This window comes from Typopeltis vanoorti, chromosome 20 (genome assembly GCF_054136105.1).
Source record: "Typopeltis vanoorti isolate ZY-2024b chromosome 20, IOZ_Tvanoo_1.0, whole genome shotgun sequence".
Lineage (NCBI taxonomy): Eukaryota > Metazoa > Arthropoda > Arachnida > Uropygi > Thelyphonidae > Typopeltis > Typopeltis vanoorti.
Window position 1 is genome coordinate 13866218 of NC_143568.1, and position 20148 is coordinate 13886365.

General features: G+C 34.8%; 1 protein-coding gene across 2 annotated transcripts in view; it reads left to right on the forward strand.

Annotated features, from left to right (window-relative positions):
• The window catches only part of Sec71 (ADP ribosylation factor guanine nucleotide exchange factor Sec71), a 581865-nt gene that overhangs the window by 472575 nt on the left and 89142 nt on the right, over positions 1 to 20148 (forward strand). Inside the window, exons 30-32 of one of the 2 annotated variants that reach the window (XM_090410617.1) lie at positions 3042 to 3068; positions 3746 to 3881; positions 4070 to 4208. In XM_090410617.1, coding sequence (XP_090266743.1) covers positions 3042 to 3068; positions 3746 to 3881; positions 4070 to 4208 — 302 coding nt within the window. The remainder of the gene's footprint in view (positions 1 to 3041; positions 3069 to 3745; positions 3882 to 4069; positions 4209 to 20148) is intronic. The other variant, XM_090410618.1, reaches the window with a different exon arrangement.

The window sequence follows — 20148 nt, forward strand, 5'->3', positions numbered from 1 at the left end:
TACAACCTTTTGCAGGCAACAGTAACTCCCTGATCTATAGGCTGTATTATAGAAGTGGTGTTTGGAGGAAGGAAGATACATTTTATTCTTCCATTTCTACTAACCAACTTCTCAACATTAGGACAGGTTGATGCATTATCAAGAAGTAAAACAGCTTTTAGATCTTCAGGAGAGATTTTCAGGACCTCTTCTTGGTAGTTTTGCACTTCAGGTATTGAAAAACCAGTTGGAAAAAATGTCACTTGTAAACCAGACATTCCTTGAGCTGGAATAGATGACAGGCAACTAATTCATAACATTCTTCAAAACACAAGGCTTTTGTGCTCTTCTGACTACCATTGGCTTGAGGCTATGCATGTCATCAGCATTAGCACAAAGTATGGCTGAAATGTGCTCCTTGTTTAATATGTGGCTAGGTGTGCTAATTTCATGTTTGTTCACGAGGGTATTTTCGGAAACAGCATGATAGAACAGGCTGGTCTCATCTGCATTGTAAACTTGAGACAAAATAGACCCTCAGATTCAATGACTTCATTGATGTATTTTCTGAAGGACTCAACTTGTTCAATATCAGTGCTTCACCATATGTTTGGCTGTTCATAATGCATGGCATTTACGAAAGTGCCAAAGCCACCCATCACTTGCCTAGAACTGTATGCCCATGTGTGTGGCAGTTTTTCAGCAGCCGACCTTAGTTCAACACCATGAACAACAATGCCACTAGACCGCTGTTGAGCGAACCACTTGTAAACTCCTTCTTCTAAATTATTATGCTTGGCCAACTTTACGTGTTTTTTATTCACCACAATGAAACCACTTCTGGAGCTCTCAATGCTATATTTTAGTGAAAACTGAGTAAGTTTGTCTTTATTTTTTGCATATGTCTGAAACTGTTTGCTTTTTCACCCTGCAAAGTTCACAAACATGAGCAACAGATGCACCACTTTCCAACTTGCTTATTAACTCAAGTTTACTCGTTTTCTTTTAACCCCGACATATTAACTGATATTAATAATGATTAATAACGGTTTAACTAAAAATTACTCCAGCAACAGTCTAAACACCACGTGTTGCGCTAGCAATGCTATTTACGCTATTCTGCTGAACCAAAGAGCGCGCGCACACACACACACACGAACTATTAAGAGTATGCACAAAATATCACAAATATACATGAATGTATCTGAAGACAATTTATAGACACTGCTGATTGCTTCCAATTAACCATCATATTATTTATTTTTTTATTAATTAGTTCATTATCTGTATTCATTTGTCAAATTATGTCCATTAAATCCAAAGTCCGTTGAATCAGGGTCTGTTAAATCGAGATTTTACTCTATTAGCTTTCCTATGGGCATCTCTAGCTGTAACCTTGTCCATGTTTATTTTTCTGCATATCAACTCTTGTATAGCCAGTTTCAACCTTGTGTCCAGTGTCATTACATCAGTACTAGTTGGGATTTCTTTACCTGTTTTCTGTGGTCTGATTTTTGTTTCCTTTTTTGATCCAAGATCTGCTCCATTCAAATCCTTACTTTCATTTCAGCACTCCACGCACAGTTCCTGATCACTATCCATCTTTATCAAAAAAGTATGCTTATACATTCTGCAATAAAAATTGATTAAACCTTAAAATTAAGAAAAACTTTTGCAAAGGATTAATGAATTTAATGCATAGAGTAAAAAAAGAAGTAAATATAAACAAAGACAAAGCAAAATAATGTATAATAAATATATAACGAGAAAGCTGGCACACATAAAACACTGGGAAATTGATATAGTAACTTCCTGTGTTAATCTAGGACAAAAAAGACTGCATTAAAGGGAGTCTGTGAGATAGAGAATTCAACTTGATTGGGTAGCCTTTGGAAAACAGAAGCACTCAGATGAGACATCCCAGTCTGCCAGCTTCTCACATAGCTTACACTACAGCCTGCAAAATCTAAAACTACAGTGGGCAACTTCTGCTCTTCCTTCATTTCACCTCTCAGATCCAGTTAGTGCCATAGGAATATCATCTAAAGATAAGACTGACCTCTTGTCATCATTCTTCTCTTCCAAATCTGGTATAGACAATCAATGAAATTACTTTCTGCTAGACTAGTAACAACATGGTGTATGTGTGTTTTATATTTTAAAAAAAGGACATCAGAAAAGTCCTCGATCTTGATAATAACGTTGCTTGGTCCAGAAGGTATCCCTCCAGTTCTACCAACAATTTGTGCTCCAAAATTAACTCCTTCCTCTATAACTTGCACAAGATATTATACTCATCTGATATGTACCCAGCAGCATGGAAATAAGCCTTTATCCAGCCTATCCCTAAAAAAAAAGATAAAAGGATAAAAGCCATCCATTAAATTATTGTCCCATGTCCTCTTCTTAGTACTCTCAAGAATAAAGGAAAAAGTTATTAACATCCAATTTCCTCACTACCTGGAGGCTTCGTTAGTAATCACCGATATAGATTCTGCCTCTCTCACTCCACTGTCTGGTAGTTATTTACTTTAAGTTGTGCTAAAACACTTGTTATCTTATGCATTTTGGATTATTTTAAGTAAAATTTTTTAAATCAGCACATTTTTAATTTGAAGCATGGGACCAGACCTGAAGTTATATATTTATTTGATACATTTCCTCTTGGATGTATGACTGTAAACAAATTTAAAAAACTCTTTTGAGTCTTCATTATTTTCATAATGATTTATGTCCCAAGAAAATGTTAGTCTATATATCTGTTTTAAATGTTATAATTTGTTTTTTTATCAACACAAATTCTTAGGTTACTAATTTGAATATTAGTTGTAGTATAATTAGTACTTGTATGCTTAGTAATTAGATCATTGCTGAGATATTTTTGTTATAGATCATTGTGGCCTCCTGATAAATATTACATGTTAAATTAGTCCATATATAATGTGTGTGTGTGTATATATAGATAGATAGATATACATACATACAAACTTATGGTATTGTTTGAGTTGCTTAATTTTATTTTTTTTCTGTTGTTATGATGGCTATGGTGTTGTGATCGCCAGGGAGAGCTGCAGGATCATTTAGCAGAGGTCTGTAGATGAGTGATAGATGTTTCATTTCATGTTTCTGTGCATGAATTTGCCTGCTGATTTTTTTATAATTATTATTTTTTATTTCTTTAATTTTTTTTTTCTTTTGGCTTATTATAGTGCTTGTGTATTATGTGAGATTTGGGCAAGAAAGTGCATGAGTTGATTTCTGCTGATTGTAATTATATTCCTTCCCATATGCAAGGCTGCAGTCGAATAAGTGTGCTAATTAAAGTAGCATTTTTATGTTTGTTGCAGTTGTTTAACAGGTTTGATGAATATACTTCGATCATACTTAAATGTGGAACCATTGTAATTGTGGACATCTGAAATGTAATCAGATAACTTTTTTACATAGAACTGTGAATGCATTTGGGTTAAAAATTATAAAAACGTGTTTATATTACAGAAACAGATGTTGCTGATTTATAATCCAGACGTGATTTTTACTGTTTTACGTTTGTTGTTTGCTAAGTATTAATTCTTAAAAGCTCACATTCTAAGTTTTGCCACCAGAATATGGTTTTGACCACATATCTAACCACATGTGATGTTAAATACATGATATAATTTTAAAAATATATATTGGTCATATTCTGAAATTGATCATATGATATGATTAATATAATATACTTGTTCTCCTATCTATAAAATGATCTTTGTCTTTCCTTTGTTAGAAGTCAGAGTGGATGACAACTACTTGTAACCATGCTCTGTATGCAATTGTAGATGTATTCACCCAGTATTATGATATCTTAGGAGATCTCATGTTAGATGATCTTTATTTGCAACTTCATTGGTGTGTTCAACAAGGTTAGTTTTCTTTTAGAATTGATAAATTTAATGAAATAATGAAACATCACTTTCTACTCCTCTCTAGTTCTTTAATCTTTTTATGATAAATTAGTAATCTGTTTTAACTTCTGTAAATAAAAAAAAAAAAGAGAGAGAAAGAAGGAAATTTGCCAGAATTGACATTTCCCCCATTCCTTCTCTTTTAGACAATGAACAGCTGGCACGGTCTGGTACTAACTGTTTGGAAAACTTAGTGGTTTCTAATGGAATGAAGTTTTCCAAAGAAACTTGGAACAACACATGTCGTTGTATGCTTGAGATTTTTCGCACAACTCTTCCTTCTCTGTGAGTAATAATTATAATTTTTGACTGTTATATTGAGGAAGGTTTAATACAGATACTAATTCAGTTTCATTACTTCATACAGTAGTTACAATAAGAAAAAGAAATGACTGATTACAAAGTCAGATCAAAAAATGATGAATTTTTTCTACAAGATATCCTGACTGTTTAGTGATATGGTATATTGAAACTGCTAAACGTGTTACTGCTTATTTAGCCAAGTAATGTTTTACAATTGCTTCAGTCATTTCTGGTCATAGTTGAAAGTCATAGCAGCTATTGCAGTGCATCTTTTTCATATTCTCATTTCATATGCAGCAAGTTTTTAATAAATATTGATAATAGAGATTAATAAAGCTGTGAATTAATCCAGAGACAGCCAGGGCTGGAAAAATTTTGTACTGGCTCACCAGTCAGGCAAATATCTTGCTCATCAGATGTTTGCCTGGGTGTACTCTGCTCTGGCCACCTATTATATCATAGTCATGGTTATTCCTGGTTAATGCTACAGCTGATTTTTAACCTGAATAAATACCAGTTTTAAAAGAATTTGTTAACTACTATGTAGTAATATGCTTATCAGCATGTGAATTAAAAATTCATGCATTTTAAAAATGATACAAGATCATTTATTATTATTATTATTATTGTTGTTGTTGTTTATTAATGATACAATTTTTTGCTATGTTTTTACTTTTAACACCATATCTTGAATCGATTTTATTCAAAAAAAAATGCAAACAATTTCTTCTCTGCCATTATAAACAGACAATGAAGCATTATCATAAAAAAATCTCAATAAAATAAAATCCTTTCTACACATATAACTACAGTTATGCATTTCTAAATTCTGATTGGTCCTAAAATATTATTGGATAGACAGGGCTGGGGCCAGTCATGTTGTATGGCAGCAACTCAGAAAACATTTAGGAATAAATGTAATGAAATATTTTGGGAGAATAATACTCCTTTACAAGTTTTAATTTTCACTATTAACTATCAAATTCTGCTTATTCTGGGTAAGAAATTACCAGTGGAATTAACTAAATTACCACTGTCTGTTGCATATCTATTTTAGATTGCTGTATTGCAAATTGTTTCTTTAGCTTACTGTATGAAATGTAACTCAGCTTGTCCTTGTATATTTGTATATACTCCAGATGATGACCTTGATATGAAGGTCGAAACGTCAGGAAATTAAAAATAGTTATTTATCACATGGTTGTAAAGTCCATAATTTCCAAAACAATTGTCTACCATATCAGTTCACACTTCACACATGCAAAACAGACGAAACTCAGAAAACAAAAACAGCTCATGACAAATGACAATGTCCAATTGGATTGGTTAACACAATAACCACTCACAATCTCCAGGAGCTATTGTCTCAGAGCTCACCCACCCTCGTCTTCTGAGCAGTTTAAAACTACTAGAATGCTAAGAATTTGATTTGCTGTGCCGTCTGTACATCTTACTCTATTAACGAGCTATTAACATGAATCCGATGTCTATCACATTCACGTTAATAGTTTACGCATCTAAAAGTTTCCCCTTCATGAAGCATTAGTATGTTGTGTTTAATTTTAGGAATCACGCGAAGCCAGAAAACAATTAGGGGAGTCTTTAATGGGAATAAATGCAAAAATATAATATTGGTATTAGTTCTGTTCGGTGAATGAACACTCACACCTAGCATACCCATAATATTCGCCACTGATATGTATAACCTAGACTGGTGGTTCTTAACCTTTTAGTAGTCGCAGCTCCCTAAGTATCCTAAAATATTTTTGTGGTCCCCTATTTTTTAGTAACATAATAATAATTAAACTTTTTTTAAAAGGTGGTTTTACTTACTGATTATAATGACAAAAAAATCAGAAAACAGAAACCAACTTTACTTAAATATACCGTAAATTTACTGTAAAAACTTTAGGAAATTTATTTCATTTAGGTTTTTTTTGCTCATTTTATAATGGGTAAATTTTAAGAAATAACAAATCAGTATTACAGCACTGAAAGTTTCGAAAAGTAATGACACTCAAGTATCACTTAATAACGCTAAGTTCTATGCATTCATACTATTGTTTAAAACTACAGAGAATCGCTTCTATCAAGATGTTCACACGTCCAGTAGGCAGATGTCATGACTTGCAGTGTTGCAAGCAGTGAAAAGTCAACTTGTGGTGCTGCCACAAAAGAAACTACTGCATAATTCAGATTACTAATACAAAACGATACAAGTTTGAAACAAAGTCAAGTTAAAGAGCAAAAAATAATTATTTTAAGAGATTTCAAACTTTTAAGAACTAGAAATGTTCCATAAATTTTCCATGTCCCCCCTAGGGGGCTGCAGCCCACCGGTTAAGAATCACTGACCTAGATGACCACTCCAAAGACAATAACTGGTTTGCAATTCAATTTACTGCATCAGCATTTGCTCCACCCTGATGTTGAAATTACCTTGCTCTCTTTCCAATCATTAGGATTACTGCATGTAATGTGACTCAAGCAGAACACCAAAGTCAGATATATTGTTAACTTTCTATTACACATGTTCAGCACCCTTTTGGATTCCAACCAGTTGAATGCTATGTTTGAATCAAGCTCTTCAAATAGCTTTAATACTTTCTAACTCCTTTACCTCTTCTCCTTTGTCCAGTTCCTCTCAGCATCCAGAGAGCTGATGGGTGTGCTTTAACTGTACCAGATTAAAGTGAACACTTAAATATGTTATTTCTAGTGAATTGAACATGTTTTCTACCATCCATATTCACTAAGCGTATTCTTCCAAGGCTATTCTTCCTTTCACTTGTTACTTCATGACAGAACTCTCTCAGATTTCAAAGGAAATCGGAGAGAATTTTGCCTGTTTGGCTAAAGGAAATTTGAGATACTTTTCAAATTGTCAATCCTCTCCCCACCTTCACGTGAGGCACCTGTTTGTGGTGGAGAAGGTCTCCTAATGATGGTACCAACCCTTTTTGTCCTTATTATTATTTTTTCTATGCTTTTCTTGCCATACTATTCACTCTACCTCTCTTAAGTCTTTTTTTTACTATCTTATCTTCCATCCCACTATCACTGTGATCAATTCCTTTCTGCTATGTTTGCCATGCAGTGCAACCCATGGACATTAAGAAAGGGGATCCTGATAGTCTTGTACTACTTTGGCCTTTGCTTTGCCATGGTGAGTAGTCCTGGATGGCCTGGACAGGATCAATTTGCTAGTGGGCTTGCTTACAAGGGTCAACAGTCTCCTTCCACAAGGTCCAGGAACAGAGTGGCCATCCATAATTGGCTCTGTGGTAGGATCTCTGTTACTGAACCAACTTCCTCCTGAGAATGAATAATTTTTCATCCTCTTGTTTATTAGGGCCCTGAACAAGCCCAAACTGTGTTGAAAAAAACCATTGAAACATTAATAGAAAATGAAAATAAGATACAGAAAACATGAGATAGCAATAAATACACAATTTTCTTAATCTTGCAACAGTTGTTCAACAGGGAACATCTATTTGGTAAATGTCAGCCTTCTTCATCCAGAAGGGTTTGGAAGGATTGGCAAATCTCCAAAGTCTGTAAATAAGCTCCATTCAGGAGACATACTTATTGGAGCATCAACAAAGACACAATCAGAGAAGTTACTTTGTGCAATATCTGTTGAGGAAGAATCTAATTACATTTACTATCCCCCACAAAACTTTTTAACTTTTCCAAAGGTATAATATCAGAGTGGGATCTCCTCAGTTTAGTGTACCACATGAAGAGAGCTGCTTCAAAATGAAAGAACAGCGAGTAACACCATGAGGTGGGAGGGGAATACTCATACATAGGGATGGTCATCTGGTTACCACCAGTAAGATCATCCTTCATTCAGCTCAACAAAACCACTGACATCTGTCAAAGCAGGCTATCTCAACTACCTAGTAAGGCACTATATCTGAACTCTTTGTGCGGCACAAAGGGTTCGGAATCTCAGCCAGAATTCTATTACAGTATGCTGCATCTATGTGCCTCCCATGGATATATCTCAAGATGACCTTCATGATGTCATATTACAGTTACTAACCCCTGACTTTTAATGGGAGATTTAAATGGGCACAACAGTCTTTTTTCCCCCCACTCTTTAAGTGGGAAACTGTGGGGTAGTGCTCAAATCAGAGGAAGAGTTGTTGAGCACATGCTCGACAACAATAATCTTTGATGCAATAGACTTAACTGTCTGCCCCCCCTTTTTCCCCCCACTCTTCAAGTGCGAAATTGACAAGAACTTATTTGAGAGTGATCACTTTCCTACATGGGCAACCATGCACTCCATTATGGATATCATGATGAAAAATTGAGCAAGCTGATTTGCTTACCTTCTCATCATTAACAGAATTTGATTCTACAACAATCAGCTCTTCTCCCATGAGCAGTGCAGTGAATCATGTAATGGAGTGTATTATATAAACTGCTACAACTGCAACTCCTAAAGCATCTAATTAGTTTCACATTTCTCTAAGCCGTGGAACGATGATTGTACAGCAGCCTAACAAGCTCAGGAAAAAACTTATGTTATTATACTCCATAACAACAAACCTCATTGCTTTCAAACAACTTAAAGTAAGACACATCCAATGTCAGAGTCAGAAGGAGCCATGGATCCAATATACATCCTCTATGAAAAGAACAACCAACATTACAGAAGTCTGGGACAAAAGCTGGTAAATGAAGGGCAGATATATGACATACTGACTTTCTGTCCTTAAATGCAATGGTTGCACAGTTGCTGATCCAACAGCAACTGCCTACACATGCAGGGAGATTTTTGCTAAAACATCAGCAGCATCTACTTATCATTCCCCCCCCCACACACACCCAAAAAAAAGTTCCTTGCCCAGAAAAGCAAAGCAGAAAAACTTCAAATGGCACCAAAGAATATAACAGACTGTCCACCAAAAAAATTAAAGCTGCTTTGCTTATTTGAACTAGACAGTATCCATTATGAAATTATAAAATATCTGTCACCATCATCAGAATTTTGTGTGAGAGCATATTTCCAGATACCTGGCAAAAGGCAATTATTATTGCTTTTCCTAAGCCAGGGAAGAGGAAAAATAGTTAACTCCCATCTTTTATGATTTCTGGAGAAAAACAACTTTTTTTCCAGAACACAATCTGTCTTCTAAAAATAATTCTACTGCTGATTATTTAGTCTGGTTAGAGGCATCCATTAGAGATAACTTTTTAAAATGTGAGCATCTATTACCAATTTTCTTTGATATGGAAAAATCATACAACACTGCTTGGAGATTTGGAATACTGAAAGATTTACATAATTTTGGTCTTAGAGGGAATCTCCCTCTTTTTATCAATAACTTCTTACCTTACAAAATTTTCAGTCTGAATGGAAACTGCTTTCTACTGGCTATTTAACCAAGAGGAGGAAGTCCCACAATGTTCTGTTTTAAGTGTCACACTTTTTGCAATCAAGGTCAACTCGCTAACAGAATAACTTCCTCTAAAAGTAAGTGTGTCCTCTATGTGGATGACATCATTCCTGTAATATGAGGATCATAGAAAGACAGCTGCAGCAAGCCATTGGTCATCTCTCAACATGGCACTTGTAAATGAGTTCAGATTTTCACAGCAGAAAACAGTTAGTGTGCATTTTTGTTGCAGAGTCTTCATCCTGACCCAGAACTCTGACTAGGGCAGTCATTAATTTCACTTGCACCAGAAGCTAAATTCTTGGGACTCATATCTAATAGCAAACTCCATTTCCTATTTCATACATGGCAGTTACAAAACAAGCGCCATGAAGCAGCGAACATTCTATGCATCCTATCTTCGACCTTTTGAGGTGCTGACAGATGTTCTTTGCTTCATTTGTACTGAGAATTGATAAGATCAGAACTTGATTATAGGTCCCAAGTCTATGCCTCTGCCAGGGAGAGTGTCCTGTATGGCTAGACTCGATTCACCATCAAGCCATCAGAATTGCAACTGGAGCATTTTCCATGTCACCTATTCCTAGTCTGTATATAGAAGCAAATGAACCACCTTTGTTGCTTCGAAGTCAACAGCTGTCTCTGTTATATTCCATAATAATAAAATCCCTGTCAGAACATCTCATGTGGCCAACTATTTATCATGATGGGAGAATATTTATAGCACTGAACAGACCATAAAACCTTTTGGTTTATGGATAAAAGCTCTCCTAGCTCTAGAGATTGCAGTACACAACATAGCTCAGATGTTAACCAAACACTTCCACCATGGCATGTAGCTTTTCTTTCAGCAGGCTACCAAAATATTCCATCCTTCCCGTTGTCTACTATCAGCTTTTCAAAATTGATAGAATTGAAAAGTCTGATATTGTGCCCATCTACACAGATGGTTGAAATCGGAGGACCTAGTGGGATCTTTTGCCATCTTCCCAGACAGCATTTTATCTGCACAAATCCCACTAGAGTTTAACAACTTTACAGCAGAGCTGTATGAAATAGCGCTTGCATTAAAATACATCAGCTTGCATCACTACCAAAGGTGCATAATATATTCACTCACAAAGTTCTCTTCATGCAATAAAATTCTAGAGAGCTACTGAAACATGTTGGGATTAAGGTAAATGAGGCTTCCGATACTGCAGCTAGGTCAGCTTATTTCTTAAACATCCACCACCTGCCTGTACTATATAGAGATTATCTGCAGATTATCAAAGAAAAACTTCTATCCTGGTAGCAGTCATCTTGGAATAGAAAGACTAATAATAAGCCTTACTAAATTAAGCCTGAAATTAAATTATGGTGGTCTAGCCTGCATAGGATTTGAACAGTGGAAGTTTTCTTCCTCAGCTCCACATAGTTCATAGTCATTTTACACACTCCTTCCTGTTGAGGGGTAATGACATGCTTATGTGTTAGTTTTGTGATGCCAGACTATCCATCATTCATTTTAGTCACTTTCATAATCTTTCTGAGCCCTATACATTGGAAAATTTAGACTCATCTAGTGTCAATCTGGTTTTTAAATTTTTACAGATGTTTAGAAACCTGGTTTTTATTTGTTTATGCCATTTTACTTATTACCTAGTATACTTCTAAAAAGTGTTTCAATTCTATTATTATTATTACTTGTGTTCTGGTTCAGAATGACAATAGATGTTCTTGCACATTAAACCAAAAAACAAACAAAACAGTTCCCTTTTTCACATTACTATCCCCATTTTGCTTCTCCATTCTTGCTCATGTTCTGCTTAGCAGCCCATTGCATGCCCCACCATCTGATTTACTCTGCCATTTGAAATTCAGCTTGCATTCAATATCTCGAATATCAATCTGCCTATTCAGCATGCATTTCTGTCTTATTCACACATTGTCATCTGCATTTTCCCCATAGAATACTTGCAATTTGCCAACACATACATTCCACACCTCACATCGAATGAAAATTATCGTGCTGAATTTAAATAAAAACTCACTGTGTTCATTATTATAGCAAACTATCAGCTTATATAAAGAAGCACCAAATAAACAACCAGTACACCCAATTAATTAAAAAAATATACTCGGATTAACTAGTAATATAAAGGTATTCATACAAGGCTAAAGTATTTTAAACAAAAACTTCACACTAGCTTTAAGTGATACAACTTATCACAAACACCAACAGTTCCCAGCAGTCACATTTAAAAGTTCAACTTCTAATAGCTATACAATGATAACTTTATAATCATTCATCCAGGTTAAACAATATTTGATATATTGTTTAACCTGGATGAATCTATGGTTCTGATTGATTGAATTATACTGTTATAACATATATCTAAGTAAATTGGCTTCGAATCTTGTTTACTGAGGTAGTACCATGCAGTAAGTAAAAATGTCTTTACCAGATAATACTGGTTATCAGAATGATTTGAGAAACATTAATGAAAGATTGTAAATCTAATCACACTAATATAATTAAGTATAGAATGGTGCAATGTAAGTGTAGGTTTTTTTTTTTTTGGTGGGGGGGGGGGGGTAGCAAAGCCGATCCATTTATAGGATTAGTTCGTGGCAGATCACAATTAGCAGTGCTTGTTTAACAGAAGAGAAAGGGGAAGGATAGTTTATCTACCAAATTGATAAGATTTAGTGAAAAGTGATTAAGTAGAATGAAAATACAAGGGTGGTCTGAAAAGCTCTCGGCTTTGACCATACATGGCAACACTATTGGCAAGATTTTCTTTTTCTTTCTAAATTGGTATATCTGTCATAAGCATCCATGTGAAATTGCGAGTCATTCTATCAAGTAATTTGTTTTATACAGCTGTCTGAAGCAAAAGTGTTATCTGTATCCCTTGAAATGGATAAAATTGAGTATGGTGCAGTTATAAAATTCTTTGTAAAAGAAAGTTTAATGCCAAAAGAAATTCATTTCAAGTTCATAAAAGTATGGGCACTCTTCTCTTTTGTTTTTGACAATTAAGAAATGGGCTGCCGAGTTTAAACATGGCCGTACCAGCCTTGAAGATGATCTACGTGAAGGACATCCAAAAATTGTAACAACACTAGAAATCATTGATCAAGTGCACGGTATGGTACTGCATGACCAGTGAGTCAAAGTGTGTAAAATTGCTGAGACTATAGGCATTTCAAAAGAACGTGCAGGATATATTTTGCATGAAGAATTACACATGAAAAAGCTTTGCACAGGATGGGTGCTGCAGTTGATCACAGCAGATCAAAAACACGCTCGCATGAAAATCTCTGAACAGTGTTTGGAGCATTTTAACATGAATAAAACTGATTTTGTGCATCGATTTATTACCATGGATGAGACTTGGATTCACCATTACACACCAGAATCCAAACAGCAGTCAAAACAGTGGAGAAAAGCCAGTTGTTCAGCGCCAAAGAAGACAAAGTTGGTTCCATCAGCAAGAAGGTCATGACATCGGTGTTTTGGGATGCTAAAGGCATTTTGTTTATTAATTATCTTGAAAAGGGTAAAACAATAACTGCGGAATATTTTTCTGATCTTTTAACCAGACTAGACGAAAAAATTCGTGAGAAAAGACCTGGTTTGCAGAAGAAAAAAATCATTTTTCATTAGGACAATGCATCTACCCACAAAGGTGTTTTGGCAATGGGAAAATTAAGGCATCTGCACTGTGAATTATTGGAACATCCACCCCTATTCCCCAGATTTGGCTCTCTCTAACTTCTATCTCTTCCCAAAACTCTTCCTCTCTGGTCAGCATTTTTCTTCGAATCAAGAGGTGATTGCTGTAGAGGGGTATTTTGCAGATCTTACTGAGAACCACTACAGGGATGGGATAATGGTGCTGGAGCATCACTGGAATAAATGTGTTATTCTTAAGGGAGATTATGTTGAAAAAAAAAAAAAAAAATTTGAAATTATAAATTCTTTTTTTATTATTAGGCCGAGAACTTTTCAGACCACTCTCGTATTCCTAGGATCTTAAATGATGAAATTAGATAATTCTAGTTGGTTGTAATTGAAAAAAAATAGTTGAGTCTTGATGGATAAATCTGATGGAAAGGACTATGATAGCATTCTAATAAATAAAATTCCTTACTTGGTTTATTTGACTGTGTATTATATATCAATGCTGTTTTAAACACTAGAATTAAAATCTGTAGTGATTCTTTAGTTGTTTTGACAAGAGAAATGGGGAATATGTTATGTAGGTTATTTCATGAGAATCTCATCTAGGATATGAAGAAATTTTATCGGAGCTTTTAAATTGAAGGTCGATTAGGTGATCTCATACTGGGGTGGCAATGTTTTACTCCTGGAATCATTTCTTTTAGTAGCTGAAGCTGGCCTTTCTGATCATGCCCTGAACACTTTACATAGAATTGACTGGAAAAGCACCAGTTGTTTACATCACACCAAAACATGGTACGAACGCAAATTTAAGGAAGCCTGTGAGATTCTTATCAACCACTCCAATCTGAACAATAATGATGGGCTAAAAATCCCAAGCATATGGAAGGCACATATTCTACCCACGGAACTTTTCTCCCTAAGAGCTAACTATAAGCAGGACTGTAGATAATCCAGAATCTTAAATCTAATATAACAGTTGTCATGTTAAAAATAGGACATCATTGTTACTATAAGAAAACTATCTATATGAAAGAATGTTTCTTTCATGTTTTCTTAAATAGAATTTAGCTTTGATGTAGTTTCTAAATAATTAATTAATATTATCTGTATTTTTTTTTCTCATTAGAGATCATGCCAGTAGAATAAACGGTGATAAAATCATTGTTTCTTTAGCTTACTCTGTGAAATGTAACTTATCATGTCCTTGTATATCTGTATATACTCCAGATGATGACCTTAATATAAAAATCGAAATGTCGGAAAAATTAAAATAGTTATTTATAACACGGTTGTAAAGTCCATAATTTCTAAAATGAATTTTACTCATGGAACCTTGGATTTTTCATCCCTCAAAACAGGCAAACCAGCCAGAAAGAGCATATGCAATATACAGACATAATACACTGACCTTGTACCTTTAGTTGCTTTGACCATAAATCTAAAACAAACTTCATAAGAATATTACCAAGCATGTTTTCTGTATTGATTGTTGGAGGAGATGGGGAAAGAATAATGGGCAAATAGGGATATGGAAGAAATCAGTGAAAGAGGAGAAAGAAAGCTTGAGTTAGCCTTGAAGTTCAACATGGTAACTTGAAATACAAAATCCTTTAAAAAAGACCACAGAAAGTAGCCATGGTGATTAATTCATAGAATAAAGAGCATTCTGTGCATGATACTCATAATCAAGAAATGGGCCATATCAATTCAGCAGTGTTAAACATTTCAAGGTGCAGATATGGAATTGGATTACAGCTTAGTGTTTATTAATATTACGTTGAAACGCAAACAACAAGAAAAGACAAAATTTCAAAGTTAGAGAAATATAAAGTCATTGAGCAAGAAAATCAGGGAGGGTGTATAGAAAAAATGCTTGAGAACTGAAATCCATTATGGAAAAAGAACTGGAAGATAGAAACAGCAAAGATATGTGGGTTGATGATGAAATTGAAAAACTGAAACAGGGATATCTTGGAGAGAGAGATGCAGAAGTGAATTAAAGTCACTGGATATAAACTAGAAGAGTTTAGGAATTTCATATACTAGGATGCAACATGATTTTAATTAAAAAGGAGATATGATCTTGAGCAACAAATGTGAAAGTAAGCCTACACGCAATGGATAAGATATGGAAAATTAAGCCCGTGAGCCTTAACACTGAGGTGCACTAAGAAGAAGACATTAGATTAATCGATGACTCTTTTCTCATAGAATCACTTCTCTCTCTCACTCACACACACAGATGTTCAGTTTCTTCCTTATGCATCTTCTACAGTTTTTTTCATGATCATTGCTCTGTTGAATTGGCCACTATCATTCCTCCTAAGAACAAGAGCAGCTGGTCAACATCCATTTACCACCCATATTCAGTCTTATCAAACCAACTCCTCCTTCTCATTTATTCCAACTATTTATTCCAACTTCCTCTGGAACACCCTTCCTCAAAAACTACAACTTCAACCATTCAAAAAATAAATAAAACAAAAAAATAAAAACCACTCACCCAACCAGGCCAGCCTAGTTGGCCGAGTGGTTAGCGCATCTGCTCTCCAGCCAAAAGGCTGCAGGTTCAAATCCCGCCATGGGCATGGATGCTTATGTTTGTCTGCGGAAATACTAGTGGTGGATGGTGTAGTTGCGGTCAGTTGGTGGATTGAGTCGTTAAGACAGAGTTCGTAGAGCAGGTGCCCTCCCTCGATGAGTCTTTGGACTCCCTAGAGGTGTCAAATAATAATAATAAATAAATAAAATCAACATATTTCTTCCTCCTCCTTATTCTCTTGCTTCATGTGTTGTAGATCATTTAGCCTTTCATTGACAAGTCAGCTATTTAAATCTGGTTGATAAGTGAACGTCTTAGCTAGGGCCAACCTGATGCTCACAAGTTAGATTGGTCACTGGCAAGCTCTTTCTGAGCAGCCTGCAATGAGAGAGAGAGAGATTTATAAAGAGAAATTCCATTATTTTAATTTCTTTAAAATATTAAAATCACCACAAAGGAGTTACATATAAGTATATGCAAGTTAACAGTATGTCATTGCAGTAGCATCTGTGTGGCTTGTGTCACACAGATGATAACAGATCATCTGTGCAACATGTGCACATTCCACTGCTTATGATTAGGCTCAGCATTCACATGTGAATGTGAATATGTTTTATGCATTTCTAAAAATATTATTGACATGTTTATTTGCTTTTTTAAGATATTTGCTATATCCTAATGTTGAACTATAGGGAAATTCTGTAAACTTTATAGATTTATCCTCTAGTTTGACACACGCATGTGCTATCAGGTTTATGAAAAATTTTATATTTGGCCTGCAGACACCTTTGTGCATAAAAGCTGGATCATGGACCAGAAAAGATTGTTGATTGCTATGTTAGGTCATTACTGATAACAAATAATTCAGTTTTTCCTCTAGCTTTGCATGTCCAGGAAGTAAGGTCTGTTCAGAATTTACTGCCAAATAAGATATTGGAGAGACATCACACATTCATGATATGATACAGTAACTCATTAGCTAGCAGCTAGCTGTTGACCATTTTACTGTAGTTCCGTCTATCATTTGTTGTCTTCTGTGAATAATTTATGAGTGCTGTGATAAATTCCGAATTTACTACACAGTAAAAAATTCATCTCCTTCATTTTCTTAACACTGAAAAAATTTTGGATATAATTTCACTCGTTGTTTATGCATATTGGTCAACATTTGTGATGAGGGATCCATCTGGAACACAATTTCTTATACCCCAGTTTTTCTGTCACAATTTCATGAATGACTAAGCATGAGACTTCCGGAAATTCAAAATATTCTATAATTGTGAAACGGCGATTCTCACAAATTTTTATGTTCACTGTTTCCACCAAATTGTCTTTCACCACACTTGGCATGCCACTGTGCTCTTCATTGGGAACATTTTTGCACCCTTCTTTAACCAAATGATACCATTGTCTAACCCTACTGTCACTCATTACATTAGGCCTGCACACCTTACACAATCGAATTACTCTGGCACTATTGTTTTCTGCCAAACAAAAACCGTACAATATCATGAACTTTGCAGCTAGTGGGATTTTTTTATCATAGCACTCATTATAAATTCTTCTTAGAAGACAACAAACAATAACAAAAGCGAAAGTAAAATAGTCAACAGCTAGATAATGAGTCGCTAATGAACAGCTAGATAATGAGACACATGCGCAACCCCTCTCCCATATCTTATTTGGTGGTAAATTCTGAGCGGACTTTACTTTCTGGGTGCACCTTGTATGAATAGTGAAGCTAAGGGAGATGATCTCACTTTTTCATTCAATTAAATTGTGGGAAGTAACCTCTAGCAATAAATAATTAAAGAGGTCATTGTGGTTATTAGAACTGGTGTTGGCAAAAATGAAAGCTGTCAACCTAGGTAAGCAAATCTTAAGTCTAATCTTTCAAGGTACTTATGGCGTAAATATAAAACAACAAAATTATATGATAACCACAGTAATAAATTTTAATGAAAGTAGAAATATTTTATACTGAAAATAGCAGGACATCGGTGTGTAGAAATAAAAACATATCAAAGAACAAGGAATACAGGGTATATACAACAAATAGTTTGCCAATTTAAAATGGTTGCCACATGCTAGAATTTAATATTAATAAATAATATTAAGACAATTTTTCATGTTTACATAATATGAAATCTGGGAGAGGGATAGTCATTATGATTCATGTTAGGCTGATGTAAAAGTGCTTCACAATTTTCTTTGCTGGCCTGATTCGCCGAGTAGTTAGCATACCGCTCTTTTATCAACATCTTCCATTTTCCATAATTTTTAAATCCTGCTGCAGGCATGGATGTTTGTGATTGTCTTACTTTGTCTACTGCTATAACCTTTGATATGGTGCAGCATGACCTTTGCTGTCCTTGTGCCATTAAAACCATAAATCATCATCATCACAACTTTCTTTGAAAAGGCATTCATATGTAAACCTGCTTCTATAGAGATGAGCTTTATCCTATAGAATACTGTGTTTATATGTTAGTCAGTTTTGGCATAGTTTCTCTATTTACCATCATTCCATTATCTGTCACTATTAGTTTACTATATTAAAAGATTTATAAACAGATTGAAGGCACTGCCATAGGATAGCCCTCTGTCTCCACCTTTGGCAAACTATTTTTTGAACCATCTGGAAGATATCTTGTTCTCATCCATTCATCTCTGTCTTTAGTTAAGTTAGTGGTTAAGCCAAGTCACTCATTAAGTCATTGGTTTTTGCTGTTTGGCCTCATTCTGAAATGAACCTACCACTTTTCTACATGGGATCAATAGCCTTCACTCATACATTCAATTATTCACCATGGAAAAAGAAAATGCTGATAGTTTATCATTCTTGGGCATCCTTACTTGCACAACCGCTGGTATTTTGTTAGCCAGTGTATGTCAGAAACCTACCTTTACTGGCAGATATGTTCATCAAAAATCTACTCATGACACCTCAAAAAATTGGTGGTATCAATTCATTAATTAATAGAGCACTATTAATTAATGACTCTCCCTCTTAAAACAAGAACTTCTCATTATCAAAACTTTAATGAAATTAAATGGTTACAATCCTTATCAAATCCTACAGATAACTGACACCTATGCTCCAAAATCTAAAGATTCTTCTACAGACTGCAGGGTACCAATCCCTTATATTTCTGGTATCTCTGACCCTATTCACAGAATTCTTATTAAATATCACCTGAATCTTACACATTTTCCTTTCAGCAAAACTTCTCATCTGTTACCATCTTCAAAAGCCAAACTGTCATCTTTTTATTTTTTAGCTGGTGTTTACCAGATTCCTTATGGATGTAATCTGATATACTACTATACTTTGGGTAGGCAAGCCATATTTTGGAAAAAAGGATTAATGAACATCGAAACTTTTGATGTTCATTAATGAAACTGCTCTAAATACATGCTGATCTGGCACAGCATAGTGCTGACACTAAACACAGTATCCTATGGAATGAAGCTCATTTTCTCCATAGAAGCAGTTTTAAATATGATTTTTAGCCTCACCTGAACATAAGAATTGTTTCTCTCACTCAAAATTTTGGGAGAATCTCATTTTATGTAAACATGAAAAATTATTTTAATATTATTTATTAATATTAAATTCTAACATGTGGCAATCGTTTTTAATTGGTAACTGATTGTTGTATGTACTTTGTATTCCTTGTTTTTTACACACCGATAATGTACAGTCATTTGCAGTACAAAATATTTGCACTTTCATTAAAGTTTATTACTGTGGTTTTCATGTAATTTTGTTATTTTAAGGAAATCTTAAGTCAAAGCATATCATGTAGAGAAGATTCAAAGGCTAGTAAGTTTTGCATCTTTCAAATGTATGTTTCTTCACATGACTTAATAGAATTAAGGTAAATTGCAAAGAGGATGCCATTGGAGGTTCTGCAGTGAAATAACACCAGGTTTTGATGCATGCAAGTGATGGTATACATCATTAAAAGCACAAGATGTTTACAAAGTGGGTATTGAATTTTTTTTCCCAATTTGTTGCATTTTTGTAACGTTGCTATTTTTCTTTTGCTGTTGGAATGTCAAACTTACAGAACATTCTCATGCTATAGGGATAAAAGACGTGGGTCATACCCATTACAATTACACCATTGTTTAACTCTACTACAAACTTGGTTGCAACAGTACCTCTGGTATATTACTTGGACTCCCTCTACACATGATCTGGCAGAATAAGTAGCAGCAGGATTATTTACCAGTTAGTTTGAATTCTTCTTGATGCATTATCTATCTAGCAGTTGGCCTGTGGAATAGCAT